At 45.8% G+C, this 19,316-nt stretch overlaps 1 protein-coding gene across 1 annotated transcript in view; it reads right to left on the minus strand.

The window, feature by feature from the left end:
- stx1b (syntaxin 1B) overlaps positions 1 to 12,289 on the minus strand; it is a 26,155-nt gene extending 13,866 nt beyond the window's left edge. The window contains exons 1-2 of the mRNA XM_070847811.1: positions 12,254 to 12,289; positions 5,862 to 5,961 (exon numbers count right to left, since the gene is read on the minus strand). Coding sequence (XP_070703912.1) covers positions 5,862 to 5,961; positions 12,254 to 12,274 — 121 coding nt within the window. The 5' untranslated portion in view covers positions 12,275 to 12,289. The remainder of the gene's footprint in view (positions 1 to 5,861; positions 5,962 to 12,253) is intronic.
- Between the last annotated feature and the right edge of the window lie 7,027 nt (positions 12,290 to 19,316).

Raw genomic sequence — 19,316 nt, forward strand, 5'->3', positions numbered from 1 at the left:
GGTGCGGCTGCTCGTTATGACCTGAGTGACCTCACACATGGAGCAGACAAGTGAGCTTCAGTTTGTGTTTGGGTTCGTCTCTATCACACACTTCTCACAAAGGGTTTCATCCGAGTCTTTATGTGTGTTTAAATCATTCGTCTTCCTCAAGCACGCCTGGAAAGTCCTTTTATGTTTTCTGCATCGTTTGACGAGTAAAGTAAGAGATCCTAATAGATCCTTATAGTCAAGTAAAAAGTAAGAGATCCTAATAGATCCTTACAGTCAAGTAAAAATTAAAAGTAAGAGATCCTAATAGATCCTTATAGTCAAGTAAAAAGTAAGAGATCCTAATAGATCCTTATAGTCAAGTAAAAATTAAAAGTAAGAGATCCTAATAGATCCTTATAGTCAAATAAAAAGTAAAAGTAAGAGATCCTAATAGATCCTTATAGTCAAATAAAAAGTAAAAGTAAGAGATCCTAATAGATCCTTATAGTCAAGTAAAAAGTAAAAGTAAGAGATCCTAATAGATCCTTATAGTCAAGTAAAAAGTAAAAGTCATAACAACAACAAATGACAGGATTTTGAATTGATAAACTTTCTTTGTTTACTTACACATGAAGTCAGACAGACAGACAGACAGACAGACAGACAGACAGACAGACAGACAGGCAGACAGACAGGCAGACAATCAGACAGACAAACAGGCAGACAATCAGACAGACAGGCAGACAGACAGACAGATGTGACTCACGTGTCCTCAGTGTTTAACCTCCTCGTCTCCTCTGAGGTTAAATGGACGACATGCAGATTAAAAACTTCACAGGCAGCATGCAACAAGGGAGGGAGGGAGGAAGGGAGGGAGGAAGGAAGGAAAGAAGGGGGGAGGAGGGAGGGAAAGAGGGAGGAAGGAAGGAAAGAAGGGGGAGGAGGGAGGGAGGAAGGGAAAGAGTGAGGAAGAGGGAAAGGCAGATTGTAAAAAGGAAAGAACAGAGGAAGGAGAAAGGAAAAGATCAGGGATGAAGAAAGAGAAGAGAGGAGGAGGAAGAGGAGGAAGAAGAGGGAGGAGGAGGAGGAGGGAGGAGGAGGAGGAGGAGGAGGAAGAAGAGGGAGGAGGAGGAGGAGGAGGAGGAGGAGGAGGGAGGAGGAGGAGGAGGAAAGAAACGAAGGAGAAATAAAGGAGGGATGTAAAAGAAAAAAGAATTATTTAACATGCAGAAAAGAAAAAACATCAACATGCAGACATGAAACAAAAAGTGACCTTCATCTTCATCATCATCATCACCATCACCATCACTATCATCATCACCTTCATCATCATCATCACCATCACCATCATCATCACTATCATCATCACCATCACCATCATCATCACCATCACCATCACTATCATCATCACCTTCATCATCATCATCACCATCACCATCATCATCTTCATCACCATCATCATCTTCATCACCATCATCATAATCATCTTCATCATCATCACCATCATCTTCATCATCACCATCATCTTCACCATCATCATCTTCATCATCATCACCATCATCTTCATCACCATCATCATCATCACCACCTTCATCTTCATCTTCATCATCATCATCATCATCATCATCATTATCATCATCATCATCATCACCATCTTCATCACCACCATCATCACCATCATCATCTTCATCATCATCACCATCATCTTCATCTTCACCATCACCACCATCATCATCACCATCATCTTCATCACCATCATCATCATCATCACCACCTTCATCTTCATCATCATCATCATCATCATCATCATCATCATCACCATCACCATCTTCATCACCACCATCATCACCATCATCATCTTCATCATCATCACCATCATCACCACCTTCATCTTCATCATCATCACTATCATCATCTTCATCATCACCATCACCACCTTCATCTTCATCATCATCACCATCATCATCATCACCATCACCATCACCATCTTCATCACCATCTTCATCACCACCATCATCACCATCATCATCTTCATCATCATCACCACCATCATCATCTTCACCATCACCACCATCATCATCACCATCATCATCTTCATCATCATCATCTTCATCACCATCATCATCATCACCACCTTCATCTTCATCTTCATCACCATCATCACCATCATCATCACCATCATCATCTTCATCATCATCACCATCATCTTCATCTTCACCATCACCACCATCATCACCATCATCATCTTCATCACCATCATCTTCATCTTCACCATCACCACCATCATCACCATCATCATCTTCATCATCATCACCATCATCATCATCACCACCTTCATCTTCATCATCATCATCATCATCATCATCATCACCATCACCATCTTCATCACCATCATCATCTTCATCACCATCACCATCATCATCTTCATCACCATCATCATCTTCATCACCATCATCATCATCACCATCACCATCATCACCTTCATCATCATCACCTTCATCTTCATCATCACCATCATCATCATCACCACCTTCATCTTCATCACCATCATCATCATCACCATCATCATCTTCATCTTCACCATCATCACCATCTTCATCATCACCTTCACCATCATCACTGAGGTCGCTGTGTAAAAACCTCTTATAATCTATTGATCATGTATCCTATCTTATATATTGATCATGTATCCTGTCTTATATATTGATCATGTATCCTATCTTATATATTGATCATGTATCCTATCTTATATATTGATCATGTATCTTAAACTATATATTGATCATGTATCCTATCTTATATATTGATCATGTATCCTATCTTATATATTGATCATGTATCTTAAACTATATATTGATCATGTATCCTATCTTATATATTGATCATGTGTCCTATCTTATATATTGATCATGTATTTGATCATGTATCCTGTCTTATATATTGATCATGTATCTTAAACTATATATTGATCATGTATCCTATCTTATATATTGATCATGTATCTTAAACCATATATTGATCATGTATCCTATCTTATATATTGATCATGTATCCTGTCTTATATATTGATCATGTATCCTATCTTATATATTGATCATGTATCTTAAACTATATATTGATCATGTATCCTGTCTTATATATTGATCATGTATCTTAAACTATATATTGATCATGTATCCTATCTTATATATTGATCATGTATCTTAAACTATATATTGATCATGTATCCTGTCTTATATATTGATCATGTATCTTAAACTATATATTGATCATGTATCCTATCTTATATATTGATCATGTATCCTATCTTATATATTGATCATGTATATTAAACTATATATTGATCATGTATCTTAAACTATATATTGATCATGTATCCTGTCTTATATATTGATCATGTATCTTAAACTATATATTGATCATGTATCCTATCTTATATATTGATCATGTATCTTAAACTATATGTGACTCTTCACTCCTGTCGCTCTCTTCAAAGCCTCCAGACTCCTTTGACTAAAACAGCAAATTTACTTCCAGAAGATTTTGTGTGACTTCCATGTTTTAGAGCAGGGGTGTCCAAACTACGGCCTGCGGGCCAACTGCTGCCTGTGGTCCAATTTTCATTGGCCCGCAGGAAATTCTAAAACTGCATTGGAATGCGGCCCACACAGGGAACTGGACTGTGTTGTACTTCTTAGTCTCACCACTAGGTGGAGTAACTGTCCTGAACGAGGCAGCTTCTCCTTAAAATGAGTAACAGAAGAAGAAATGTGCTACAGGTGACCCAAGATGGCCGAATTAAGGAAACGTGAGTGTAGAAAGTTTGAGACGTGATGAGAGCTCAGCTGATAACTAATGAAGATCACTTTAGCATCACGGAGGAGCTGCTGGATGTTAGCAGGCTAAAGAGCACCAGGACGGTGAGGATGTTTCTGAAGCTGGGCCAGGTGCAGTTGGTGCATGATGGGGCTTAAATGGGACGAGCTGTGTGGAGGTACGACGGATGGAGCTCCAGGTGGGACAGGTGAGGGCAGGGGAATCTATGGTGTCCACCGAGGAACAAGAAGGTGGAGGTAAGGCTGCTCTACTATTCTCATGTGCTCTGGCTAAGTCGTGCTGCAGCAGTTTTATTCCCTGAGATCAGAAATGGACCAGTTTTGAAGAGAGAAGGACTCTTCATGAGCTCAGTGACCCTCTCTGGTTGGCATGTTTAGTGGATCTCACTGATCACCTGATCACCTGATCACACTGAACAAGGCCAAGAGCAGCTTGTACCACAGCTAATAAATGAAAGCCCACTGATGGAAAGGCTGTTTTTTTTTAAAAATCATATTCAGTTACATCTGACTGATTCACCTCTAGTGGATTAAAGTCAGCAGCATAGCTCACTTCTAGTGAGTGGCCCTGTCTGTTTTTCTGTATGTGGCCCTCAGTGAAAAACGTTTGGACACCCCTGATTTAAGGGGTTGGTCTGGATCTGAACTGACCCTTTAAAACATGTGACTGTGTGACTTTAAGGGTCAGTTCAGATCCAGATGTATCTGTTCAACACACAGTAACACAGACACACTGACTGATGGAGGCAGCAGCAGAGCAGCAGCTCCTGTGTCCTGTTCTCTAAAATCCCTGTTTTAGTGAATGTAGTCTGGTGTGTGTGCTGTTTGTGGTTAAACCAGAAGGATCTTCCAGGTCTCTCTCTGTAGGGATCCTTTCCATCTTTGGGATTTCAGAGTAGTAACCTGTTGCAGCGGTGACACGACACCGAGGTGTGTCTGCCGTGTTTCCGACAGGACTCGGTAAAATGGGGGTGGGTCCAGTCGTGCCAGTCGTGCTGGGTCTGTGCCGTCACCAGACTGATGCTCCAGCTCCTCCTGAACCTGATGAGCCTCTTTACAGCTGCTGACAGCACAGACTTGGCTTCAGGCCTCGGCGGTGACATTGAGTCATTGCTGCTGAGTCACAGTGAGTCGGGGTCAGGATGAATGCAGTGCAGCGCCCCCCCCCCCATCAAACAGGAGAGATTTTTAGTTTTTACCCGGCGTGTCAGAGGGAGGAGGCCTGAGGCGACTGATGGCGGCGCTCAGTGGACGTTTGCCAACGGGCTCATCAGACAGCGAGCTGCAGTCATCATCAGCCAGCAGTTAACAGCATTAGATTTCACTCCGAGGTCCGGGGTCGAGTTACCCACACATTATTGAACACTTTCTATCTGTATTTATAGTCTGAGAGCTCAGCACACACCGTCTGACTGCAGCCAAAACCCCAAACACCACAAAGCTACAGCAGAGCGCCGTCTGTGCAGGACACAAATCAGCCACAAGCTGGACTCCTGGAGGTCCACATCCAGAGACGGCTTCAGCATTACCCTCCATCCCTCCATCCCTCCATCCCTCCATCCCTCCATCATTACTCTCAGACCAGGTCTGAACTACTGCTCATGTTTCCTCTTTTCACTGATGTCAGCAGATCAGATAATAAAGGGTCACTCCCCTGTTTCTACCCATGATCCTCTGTGTCCACATCCTGGTGTCTGAGTGACTGGTAGGTAGTAAAAGTGTTGGAACTGGTCCAGTAGATCACCTCAGCCAGCAGCTTTGTTTTACTGAGACATAACAAGCTCTTTTAGTGGACCTACTGTGATCAGGTGCAGTTGTCCCAAAGGATCACGTTGCAGCCATTGCAGCCCGTTTGGTGGCTGCTGGCTGAGGTGATCTACTGGACCAGTTCCAACACTTTTACTACCTACCAGTCACTCAGACTCCAGGATGTGCATGTGGACATTGTTACTGACAGAAATGATGAGCTGAAGTACCAAATATAAGCACAAGTGGTATAGAGCCGATGTGGTGAAAGAGAAACCAGGTGTAGCAGTGACGCTGTGTGAGTCTTACTTTCGTCAGGGTTGGGTGCGGCCAGGATGGCGCTGTGCTGCTTCTTGACCTGCTCCACATCCTCCGACAGCTTTTCTATACAGCCTCTGATCTCCTCCACCTGAACACACACACACACACACACACACACACACATCGTCAGTTTAAGTTCAGCTGAACAGGATCAACAAAGACCCAAAATAACAAAGCAAAACACACAATCACATGTGATGAGCCTCATTGTACACAACCAGGAAATAACAGGTAATGTTACAGTAACATCAGTCACTGCTGAAAACAGGTGTGTTAGCATGTTAGCAGTATACACACACACACACATATATATATATGTGTGTGTGTGTGTGTGTGTATATATATACATTCCTGAAGAGGAGTAACTGTACTGTGACCTCATTTCCACCTCTGGGATCAGTAAAGGTTTCTGTGCTGGTCTCCTGCAGACGTTCTCTGTCTGACAGTTAAGAACCAAAGCTGGTGAGACACATTTTAACCCCCAAACATGACGGCCAGACTGACCGGCTGTAGGCAGAGTTGGTGCGAAAAGCTGTTTACACTAGTTTACACCAGTTTACCACCAGTCTACCACCAGTTTATCACCAGTTTACCACCAGTTTACCAGCAGTCTACCACCAGTCTACCACCAGTTTACCACCAGTTTACCACCAGTTTACCACCAGTCTACCACCAGTTTACCACCAGTTTACCACCAGTCTACCACCAGTCTACCACCAGTTTACCACCAGTTTACCACCAGTCTACCACCAGTCTACCACCAGTCTACCACCAGTTTACCACCAGTTTACCACCAGTCTACCACCAGTTTACCACCAGTCTACCACCAGTCTACCACCAGTCTACCACCAGTTTATCACCAGTTTATCACCAGTCTGCCACCAGTCTACCACCAGTTTACCACCAGTTTACCACCAGTCTACCACCAGTCTACCACCAGTTTACCACCAGTCTACCACCAGTTTACCACCAGTTTATCACCAGTCTACCACTAGTTTATCACCAGTTTATCACCAGTTTATCACCAGTTTACCACCAGTCTACCACCAGTTTACCACCAGTCTACCACCAGTCTACCACCAGTCTACCACCAGTTTACCACCAGTTTACCACCAGTCTACCACCAGTCTACCACCAGTCTACCACCAGTTTACCACCAGTTTACCACCAGTCTACCACCAGTCTACCACCAGTTTACCACCAGTTTACCACCAGTCTACCACCAGTCTACCACCAGTTTACCACCAGTTTACCACCAGTCTACCACCAGTCTACCACCAGTCTACCACCAGTTTACCACCAGTTTACCACCAGTCTACCACCAGTTTACCACCAGTCTACCACCAGTCTACCACCAGTTTATCACCAGTTTATCACCAGTCTGCCACCAGTCTACCACCAGTTTACCACCAGTTTACCACCAGTCTACCACCAGTCTACCACCAGTTTACCACCAGTCTACCACCAGTTTACCACCAGTTTATCACCAGTCTACCACTAGTTTATCACCAGTTTATCACCAGTTTATCACCAGTTTACCACCAGTCTACCACCAGTTTACCACCAGTCTACCACCAGTCTACCACCAGTCTACCACCAGTTTACCACCAGTCTACCACCAGTTTACCACCAGTTTATCACCAGTCTACCACTAGTTTATCACCAGTTTATCACCAGTTTATCACCAGTCTACCACCAGTCTACCACCAGTTTATCACCAGTCTACCACCAGTCTACCACCAGTCTACCACCAGTTTACCACCAGTCTACCACCAGTCTACCACCAGTTTATCACCAGTCTACCACTAGTTTATCACCAGTTTACCACCAGTCTACCACTAGTTTACCACCAGTTTACCACCAGTCTACCACCAATCTACCACCAGTCTACCACCAGTTTACCACCAGTCTACCACCAGTTTATCACCAGTCTACCACTAGTTTATCACCAGTCTACCACCAGTCTACCACCAGTCTACCACCAGTTTATCACCAGTCTACCACTAGTTTATCACCAGTTTACCACCAGTCTACCACCAGTTTACCACCAGTTTACCACTAGTTTACCACCAGTCTACCACCAGTTTACCACCAGTCTACCACCAGTTTACCACCAGTCTACCACCAGTTTACCACCAGTTTATCACCAGTCTACCACTAGTTTATCACCAGTTTATCACCAGTTTATCACCAGTTTACCACCAGTCTACCACCAGTTTACCACCAGTCTACCACCAGTCTACCACCAGTCTACCACCAGTTTACCACCAGTCTACCACCAGTTTACCACCAGTTTATCACCAGTCTACCACTAGTTTATCACCAGTTTATCACCAGTCTACCACCAGTCTACCACCAGTTTACCACCAGTCTACCACCAGTCTACCACCAGTCTACCACCAGTTTACCACCAGTCTACCACCAGTTTACCACCAGTTTATCACCAGTCTACCACTAGTTTATCACCAGTTTATCACCAGTCTACCACCAGTCTACCACCAGTTTATCACCAGTCTACCACTAGTTTATCACCAGTTTACCACCAGTCTACCACCAGTCTACCACTAGTTTACCACCAGTTTACCACCAGTCTACCACCAATCTACCACCAGTTTACCACCAGTCTACCACTAGTCTACCACCAGTTTACCACTAGTTTACCACCAGTCTACCACCAGTTTACCACCAGTTTACCACCAGTCTACCACTAGTTTACCACCAGTTTACTACCAGTTTACCAAACCCTAACCACTGTCCAACTAGACACCTCAGAGTGTTTGTACTGAAGATCAGCTGTTTTTTAGACACACACACACACACACAGATGCTGATTGGCTCTGAAGCTTCCTGCCCTCAGGTGGGAGCTCAGCACCAGATCAGTGTGTGTGTGTGTTTGCAGTCGATGTCTATCGGCTGAGGAAGATAATCCACCTTCAGTCGACTGCAAGGTCACGTCTCTCCCACGCCACGAAAACAGCTGCAGCTCCTCTTTCTAAAGTTTGATCTTAAACCCCAGAGGTGTTAAAGTCTGACGCGTGTTTATGTCACAGCAGACCTGAGGAACACGCCTCACTCAGCTTTATTCATACATCATCACACAAGCATGCAGCGAGAGCTTCACAGAGCATTATAGAAATAAAAGAACAATAAGAAATGAGAGCCAATAAAGCAAAGAGAAATAAACAGCAAACAATGTGAAAACCAACGAGGAGAAAGAAAAAACTGAGGCTGTAACACAAGCAGGATAAAAGAGTCGGGGCAGAGAGGACGTTCTAACTGATACGTTCATGAGAACCAAAAGGAACGTTTAAAAGAAAAGGAGAACCTTGGTAATTTGGCTAAAACACAAGAATTAAAAAAATCTCAGATGTGCGTGTAGTTTTTTTTTCAGTTTGGGAAATCCCTCCATCTGTAGAGAGCATCAGCTCAGCTGGGCTCAGCAGGGACTAGTTATGGTCTCTGCTGCTAGGGGCGTTACTAGGGGCGTTACTAGGGGCGTTACTAGGAGTCGTTACTAGGAGCCGTTACTAGGGGCGTTACTAGGGGCGTTACTAGGAGTCGTTACTAGGAGCCGTTACTAGGGGCGTTACTAGGGGCGTTACTAGGAGCCGTTACTAGGAGCCGTTACTAGGGGCGTTACTAGGGGCGTTACTAGGAGTCGTTACTAGGAGCCGTTACTAGGGGCGTTACTAGGGGCATTACTAGGAGCGTTACTAGGGGCGTTACTAGGAGCCGTTACTAGGGGCGTTACTAGGAGCCGTTACTAGGAGCCGTTACTAGGGGCGTTACTAGGGGCATTACTAGGGGCATTACTAGGGGCGCTACTAGGGGCGTTACTAGAACCATTACTAGGGGCATTACTAGGAGCGTTACTAGGGGCGTTACTAGGAGTCGTTACTAGGAGCCGTTACTAGGGGCGTTACTAGGGGCGTTACTAGGAGTCGTTATTAGGAGCCGTTACTAGGGGCGTTACTAGGGGCGTTACTAGGAGCCGGCCTACTATTGGGCCAACTATCATGGTTAAAGCAGACCCTTGACATCAATATTTGAACCATTTGTTGCATCAACAACGTCTTAGTTATGTTATATTTGCTATCTTGTCTTCCTGTACTGTGATAATTACTAATTAGTGAAGAACATACCTCAGCTGTCCCTAATAAACCAGTAAAACACTCTGGAGGCAGCTCAACACTACTGCAGTAAAAAGACAATACATGCCACAATCACTCAAAGCTAACAGTGATCACATGGGGCAGTAAACATGCTAACTGTAGCATTAGCTTGCCTGCTCCTGCCGGTCACATGACCCTTATTGTGCAGGTTGTAGCTGTACTTCGACAGTCTCCTGCCCAAACTGTTCTTTTGAATATTTTTGTGAGAACATTTATTGATCTGGAAGCTTCCCCTGACCTCCGATAAAAGGTTGAAACCCTAAAATAAACAGTTAAATTTGTGAGGACCAGAAGTTTCTCTCTACGCAATGTGACAGCTAATGTTAATACATGAACAGTTATCTGGCCCGAAAATGTCTGTTTATGAGCGCGTTAATGCCCCCGTAACGTCTGTTTATGAACGCTTTAATGCCCCCGTAACGTCTGTTTATGAACACGTTAATGCCCCCGTAACGTCTGTTTATGAGCACGTTAATGCCCCCGTAACGTCTGTTTATGAACACGTTAATGCCCCCGTAACGTCTGTTTATGAACACGTTAATGCCCCCGTAACGTCTGTTTATGAACACGTTAATGCCCCCGTAACGTCTGTTTATGAACACGTTAATGCCCCCGTAACGTCTGTTTATGAGCACGTTAATGCCCCCATGCTGTCCTCATAATGCAGGTGGGTGAACAGGTTACTTTTCCCACAGCTGCTTTTAGTTTTCTTTCCTCCTAACTTCTAACTGTTCTCACTGCCAGCTCATCAAATGCCGGAGCTTTGCACAAGGCAAACTGCAATATTAGACACTTCTCCGGCCTTCCCTTCACTCCAAATGGTTCTCATTTCCAGAATCTTTGTCATCACGGTAACAATAACAAACATGTCTCATTAAGGCAGGGATTTAAGTTTAGGAAAACGTCACGGCTTGACTTAAGGATAGGTAGAATAATATGTGGACCGACTCATACAGACACTAAAGGGCGCCTTGTTTGCTGATATCAATCACAAAGGGGGGGGGGGGGGGGGGTGACGAAGGACACTACTCGACTAACAACCAGCTCAATCTTTACTTATGTAGTGTCTCATTTGAAGTTTTATGCATTTTGAATTATTACTTTATTGGTTTTCTTGAATTTCATCCGACATTGTCATGAAGTTTATTCTTAAGATGTTAAATATTGCACACATCTTGATGTTTTGTTGCTGGTCGTACATTATTGTGTTTTGGTGTCACCAAACTTCCCCCTCAAGGTAAATAAAGTAGATCTTGTCACAAAAAGTGGAGAATGAGCACAGTTGGGAGGGGAGAGAGGAAAATATAAATGCAGCAGGTCATCTGTCGTCTGTAAACAGCAGCTGCACTTTTCTGCCCATCTGGCTTCAACATAAAATCAGATCAGTGTAAACTTTAAGCGAGGAGCTGGATCCTCTCAGAGCGACCCCGCTGTGAGTCTGCACAATCTATAATTAGCTGGTGAAGATGGATTGGAGCTCTGATGAAGGCTGCAGAGTTACGTTCAGACTCTTTCCTGTTTATGTACAATAACTGTCAGACCCGTTGACTGCAGGTAGATCACACAACAGGTAGTTCAGACCGAGCGATCTGATTGGTCAACTAGACATTTAAAATGTGCTCAAATCAGCTGGAGGACGTAGCAGCTGAATGTGTGGATGTCAGCGATGTTCTCCAGCAGATATCTGAGCTCCCACCAGACTGAGGTTGGCCAGAGCCTCCGGCTCCGTTTGCATTAAAGGCCGACGATCGGCAGGGAGAAGATGGTGGACGGAGGAGAGCGGAGAACAAAGTGAAGCCGACATGTTTGTCTTTGTCGCCGCTCTGCAGACAGTCTGATCTCCAGATGTCTGTCGGGCTGTGATGGGATCAGTTCACAGGAACTCCATCACTCTGCAGATCTTTGCACAGATTTCACAGGGAGTCTCTTCCACAGAGTCAGCTGAGCGGCAGCTCATTGAAAGTCCCCACTCACCCACTTCCTGCTTCCTGCTTCAGTCTCTTTATCATTATATTATTTTACTCTTACACGAGAAGATTTCACTCCAACTAAAATCTCTGTGTCAAATCAGAATCAGAAATCGCTTCATTGTTTTGCAGGTTTTCACAAGCGACGGAGACATGAGGACAAAATACTGACTAAAGAAAGTGTGTGTGTGTGTGTGTGTGTGTGTGTGTGTGTGTGTGTGTGTGTGTGTGTGTGTCGTACCTGTTCGAAGAACTCATCCATGAAGTGGTCCCTGTCCACCTGCACCACCTCCTCATCATCGTCGCTGTCCTTAGCCTGCACACACACAGAAAACACTCCGTGAACCAGGACGTAACGCTGAGCACTGAAACAACAGACCACACTCTCAGGGTCAGCAGGTGAGGTCAACAGGTGAGGTCAACAGGTGAGGTCAGCAGGTGAGGTCAACAGGTGAGGTCAACAGGTGAGATCAGCAGGTGAGGTCAACAGGTGAGGTCAACAGGTGAGGTCAGCAGGTGAGGTCAAGAGGTGAGGTCAGCAGGTGAGCTCAACAGGTGAGGTCAACAGGTGAGATCAGCAGGTGAGGTCAAGAGGTGAGGTCAACAGGTGAGGTCAACAGGTGAGGTCAACAGGTGAGGTCAGCAGGTGAGGTCAAGAGGTGAGGTCAAGAGGTGAGGTCAGCAGGTGAGGTCAAGAGGTGAGGTCAAGAGGTGAGGTCAAGAGGTGAGGTCAGCAGGTGAGGTCAACAGGTGAGGTCAACAGGTGAGGTCAAGAGGTGAGGTCAGCAGGTGAGGTCAGCAGGTGAGCTCAACAGGTGAGGTCAACAGGTGAGATCAGCAGGTGAGGTCAACAGGTGAGGTCAACAGGTGAGGTCAGCAGGTGAGGTCAAGAGGTGAGGTCAGCAGGTGAGCTCAACAGGTGAGGTCAACAGGTGAGATCAGCAGGTGAGGTCAACAGGTGAGGTCAACAGGTGAGGTCAACAGGTGAGATCAGCAGGTGAGGTCAACAGGTGAGGTCAACAGGTGAGGTCAGCAGGTGAGGTCAACAGGTGAGGTCAGCAGGTGAGGTCAGCAGGTGAGGTCAACAGGTGAGGTCAGCAGGTCAATCACACAGACTGGATTTCTGTTATTAATAAAGTCAATGTGTGTGTGTGTGTGTGTGTGTGTGTGTGTGTGTGTGTGAGACAGGTGAGGAGAGCGGACTACAGGTAAGAAAGCAGCATGCTAACATTAGCCTCTCATCTAGATTACAACTCTCTGTGTAACACACAAGCTAGCGTGCTAGCAGTAACGGAATGTTTCCACGCCGTGATGTCACTGCTGTTACTGCGGTAACTGAGCGTCACCGCCAAGCCCTCCTCTGATTGGCTGCTGTTTGACATTTAGCATGGCAGCTAGTGGTTTAGCAGCGAGCGGCTCTGCATCTCTGTGGTCAGACTGCAGCTCTCCTGTCCCTCTGTGCCCTCCCTCCCCCATCCTCACCCATCCTCCCCCATCCTCACCCTGCGTCACTCTGACTCTGCAGAGGAGAGACAAACAGAGACGGAGAGCGAAGGACAAACGGCGAACTCGTGTTCAGTTTGGACAAACTGAAGTCAAACGGAGGTCGTCAGTCTGATGAGTGAAGTCACATGATTTACAATCAGCTGATCCTCTGGTTTCTGTGATCCGTCACGTTTGGAGTAAATCTGACTCCCGACAGGAAGAACCAGACTCTACAGTCATCCATCAGTTACTGCTCCTATCATTACTACTGTTGTGTCACTCACACTCACAAACACTCTCCTGCTCTTTAACACCTTGTTCCAATAACTCACATTTGAAGTTTTCAGCTTGAAAACATCCCCCCAACAGTCCACCAGGCGCTGGTCACAGAAAAACACTCCGTTAAGGAGCTTCGGTCAAAGCCTTTACTGTGTATGAGGCGCTGGAAGGCTTTTAATTTGAAAGGACGGACACAGGAAGACAGTGTGGGATCATTTTCAGACGTTAAGCATGAGAAACATTCGCTCGCCGTTTGTCCACCGCAGTTGTGACTTATCATCTGAAACATGGAAGTAAAGTTAGCCACTTAGCATGGCCACGCTAACTTCAGTAGCATAGATACATAAAAAAGAATGAAATGAAATGAAAGTAAAGCGTTCGACATATTCAGTCGTTTAAATTAAATTAAATTAAAAATATGTCCCATTGTAAAGGCTCATTGTCACGCTTGTTTTGTTTTTAACTGATAACTCAAACCACTTTCATTCTGTAAATCACGAAAAATTAAAATCCTAAACGTGGGACGACGAGTGGACGGACGGACGGACGGACGGACGGACGGACGGGGGGGGGGGGGGGGGCAGTTGTGTGGCTGTAGCAGACGTCATCAGCAAAGAAACGAACATGAAGAACCAGAGCAGCGTCATGTCTGCTGCTGCTGTCAGTCACTACAATAACAGACAACTCTGATGATGTCATGAAGTAGTGTGGCATCATGGGAAATGTTACCAGTGGTACTTTCACTGTGAGAACACAGTATTTACTGTGTACCAGTGGTACTTTCACTGTGAGAACACAGTATTTTATGGTATACTTGTAGTACTTGTACTGGAACACAGCCAGCCAATCTAGCAGTTTCATACTGCACACTGCTGCCTCTGTGCCGCCTTATCTGAATGAACCTGTTCACCGGTTGGTTCCTGTCCTCCCACCTGTTCACCAGGACGCCACACAGACGGGACGAGAGCGTCTGAAGGTCAGTGGGACCGCAGACTGTCTCCAGACAGTCAGAGCCGCTCGGTAGGATCGATTCCCTCAGCCTTTGTGCCTCGGCCCCGACCGTCCCATCACAGCTCCACCCTCCAGCCTCGGCACAGCGCCGCCCACCTGTACGGCCTGCCGGTTTTCTTTACTTCTGGCCTAAAGGCGTCAGACGCTCCATCGCCTGAAGGACTAAATAAAGAACCCAGAGAGCTGCTGCTTCTCCCCCCAGGGACCTGAAACATGTTTTTAATAACAAAGCTGCTACTGATCACCAGCTATTCTGATAATCAGTCACTTTGGTCATTATGTTAGAGACAAACTGTCTCTTTACATGTGAATATTTCCTGGTTTCTTTCCTCCTCTGAGACAGTAAACTGCAGGAGCACAGTATTCTACTGTGTACTAGTAGTACTTGTACTGCAGGAGCACAGTATTCTACTGTGTACTAGTAGTACTTGTACTGCAGGAGCACAGTATTCTACTGTGTACTAGTAGTACTTGTACTGCAGGAGCGCAGTATTCTACTGTGTACTAGTAGTACTTGTACTGCAGGAGCGCAGTATTCTACTGTGTACTAGTAGTACTTGTACTGCAGGAGCGCAGTATTCTACTGTGTACTAGTAGTACTTGTACTGCAGGAGCGCAGTATTCTACTGTGTACTAGTAGTACTTGTACTGCAGGAGCGCAGTATTCTACTGTGTACTAGTAGTACTTGTACTGCAGTAAAGGACGTGACTACTTCCTGGACCACTGCTGTCTCCCACAGGGTGTGATGGCAGCTTCCCCATCTGTCCTGCCAATAAACCTGTGTGTGTCTCTGTGTGTGTGTGTGTGTGTGTGTGTGTGTCTGTGTGTGTGTGTCTGTGTGTGTGTGTGTGTGTGTGTGTGTGTGTGTGTGTGTGTGTGTCTCTCTGTGTGTGTGTCTCTGTGTGTGTGTGTCTGTGTGTGTGTGTCTGTGTGTGTGTGTGTCTCTGTGTGTGTGTGTGTGTGTTGCTAATGATGTCAGCTAGCTGCATGATGATCGTCCCGAAGCTCCTCATCTCCAAAACAATGCCAGAGGCCAAAATACCCCCCCCCCCCCCCACACACACACACACACACACACACACACAGCACTGCTATACATGTTCTCTGCTGTGTGTGTGTGTGTGTGTGTGTGTGTGTGTGTCACAGTAAACTCCACCCACCTGGGCCGTCCATTACAACCTGACCAGGTCTAAGTGAGGTCTGAACTGGTTTATGGGGGTCTAAGGGTATCTGTCAGGGTGCTGCAGGCGTGTGCCGCTGAGCATCATGGGAAACGGCAGCGGACACAATGACAGCGAAGCCTTCTGCTCTCGGCAGATAAGCCCCGAGACAAAGAGCCAATCGGCTGCTGCCATCAGGACGGCGGCGCCGCCCACGTCCTCGTGAAAACACCCGTCTCCGCGGGCCCGTCGGAGGGTCACTACCGGCCAACGGGGAGAGCAGCAGGGGCTGATGGGAAATGTTTTAACCCTGGACACGCACACTTCATGCTGATGCTCTCCACATTCTGCAGTTTATCTGTTAGTGTTACTGATGCTTCATACCACCATCACGTGTTTACTAACCACATCATGTTTGTGCTGCAGTAAGATACGAACACATCACCCCAGAGGTCACACGGCTTTCAGATCCACCAGCTCTTACACTTCACTGTGAATATGATAAGGAGGTGAGTATGGCAGGTCAAAGAGGAGCCCAAAACACGTCCATGATGATGCTGCTGGCGTCCAAACACACAGCACACAGGTTGTTAAGGTGGTTGCTAGGGTGGTTGTCAAGGCGAATGTTAAGGTGGTTGCTAGGGTGGTTGTCAAGGCGAATGTTAAGGTGGTTGCTAGGGTGGTTGTCAAGGCGAATGTTAAGGTGGTTGCTAGGGTGGTTGTCAAGGCGATTATTACGGTGGTTGCTAGGGTGGTTGTCAAGGCGAATGTTAAGGTGGTTGCTAGGGTGGTTGTCAAGGCGAATGTTAAGGTGGTTGCTAGGGTGGTTGTCAGGGCGATTGTCAGGGCGGTTGCTAGGGTGGTTGTCAGGGCAACTGTTAGGGCGGTTGTCAGGGTGGTTGCTAGGGCGGTTGTACCCTCCAACAACAACAATGATAATAATGACTGTCTGACAATTCACGAGCATGTCCTCAGATGGGAATTCTTATAACAACAATAATAATTATAATCATTATTATAATAATGATTATAATAATAATAATAATAATAATAATAATAATGATTATGATAATTATAATAATAATAATAATGATTATAATAATAATAATAATAATTATAATAATAATAATAATTATTATAATAATAACAATAATGATTATAATAATGACAATAATAATAATAATGATTATAATAATGATTATAATAATTACAATAATAATAATAATGTTTATGATAATTACAATAATAATAATAATGATTATGATAATTATAATAATGATTAAATGCTCCACAGATGCCGCTGTGACCTTCGACCCCTCCCCTCCTCACCACTGGCTCCTCATATTGATCGGCCATGATTGATTACTGAAGCTGGTAGAAGATCAACACTCAAAGCTAAAATGATGGAATGAGTCGTTAAAGGGACAGTTCACCCCACATACGCTCCCTCCTGCAGCGCTCGGCCCCACAGGTCAGAGGAAAAATATGTCGCTCTGATTCTGGGGTGAACTGTCCCTTTAAGAGGAAAGAGGACGAAGAATGCAGCAGTGTGTGTGTGTGTGTGTGTGTGTGTGTGTGTGTGTGTTTGAATGTACAGACAGGGTCCCTGAAGGCACCGCAGTGCTCCTCCCTGTGGAAATCTTCCACAGACGCTGTGTTTGCTGCGTGGATGTGACAGCGGAGGACGGACTGACCTCCAGAGAGCAAACTGAGGACGGACAGAAGACACACAGAGTCCACGCTGTCACTCTGAAACCGTCCTCCGCCGTCGCCACCACATGCTCGGACTCACGCCGAACAGTGTGACCCAAAGAGGATCCAAATCAGAGCAGCAGAACTGCAGATATCCTCTTTTTTGTTCCATTCGCTCTCCTGTGTTACGCCTACGTTACCCACAATGCACCTCAGCCTCACAGCCAGATCCAGGTGTGTTACTTATGCTAGCAGCGGCTAATCTCTGCTCTAACCTCTGCTACCCATCATGCATCTCTCTACGGTTACACACACACACACACACACACACACACACACTGAGGTCAAAGATGTTTGATAATTAATTCATGAGGACTGAAGCCAACATGGCTGCTGGAGACACCTGGACCTGATCCTGGTCTACATCTGATCCTGGTCTACACCTGGTCTACATTTAATCCTGATCTACACCTGATCCTGGTCTACATTCGATCCTGGTCTACACCTGGTCTACATCTAATCCTGATCTACACCTGATCTGGTCTACATTCGATCCTGGTCTACATCTGGTCTACATTTAATCCTGATCTACACCTGATCCTGGTCTACATCTGATCCTGGTCTACACCTGGTCTACATCTAATCCTGATCTACACCTGATCCTGGTCTACATTTGATCCTGGTCTACACCTGATGCTGGTCTGCACCTGATCCTGGTCTACATCTGATCCTGGTCTACATTTGATCCTGGTCTACACCTGGTCTACACCTGATGCTGGTCTACACCTGATCCTAGTCTACACCTGATGCTGGTCTACACCTGATCCTGGTCTACACCTGATGCTGGTCTACACCTGATCCTGGTCTACACCTGATCCTGGTCTGCACCTGATGCTGGTCTACACCTGATCCTGGTCTACACCTGATCCTGGTCTACACCTGATGCCGGTGAGTGTATTGGTACTTCCAGGAAATAGCCACAGCCTCGTTCCTCCTTGAACACGCTGTGTTGTCTCACTGTGCTGGATTCTACACGCGTGTGCTCAGAAACACGTGAACACGTGAACAGTCCCTGAAGCCCCCATGAGCCACTGAGACCAGGTAAAGTTTCACTAACGAGACGTTGTTCATTCAGTGTCCAAGATTTAGACACGTCCCCGCCTGTGCTCTGATCCCACAGGGACGAGGAGGTTTGGAGGTTTTGGTGAACTGTTCCTTTAACTCCAGAAGGAATCTTTAAAGGAATGTTTCGTTAACGATTCTCCAAGTTTTCACTAACTGATGTATCTTTTCATCAGGTAAAGCAGAGCCGACGTCAGTGACTGTTAGGTTAGTGTGATGGAGAGGACTCAGGAGGATGGACCTGACTAATACCTGGACAGACTCACGTAACAGCAGAGGCAGAGAGGAAGAACAAGGAGAGGAGGAAGAGGAGGCACAGGGGGAGGAGGGGGGAGAAGTGAACTAGTGGGGATGGAGGACAAAAAAAAGAGGAAGAGGAACAGGGAAGAAGAAGAAGAAGGGGAGGAGGAGGAAGAGGAGGAGGAGGAGGAGGAGGAGGAAGAGGAAGAGGAGGAGGAGGAGGACGATATCTCTGTTGTACCTGCTGTTAACACGTCTAATATATCAACCTGACTGTGTGTGTGTGTTTACATGCAACACACTGACAGACTGTA

The sequence above is a fragment of the Pempheris klunzingeri genome, chromosome 17 (genome assembly GCF_042242105.1).
Source record: "Pempheris klunzingeri isolate RE-2024b chromosome 17, fPemKlu1.hap1, whole genome shotgun sequence".
Lineage (NCBI taxonomy): Eukaryota > Metazoa > Chordata > Actinopteri > Acropomatiformes > Pempheridae > Pempheris > Pempheris klunzingeri.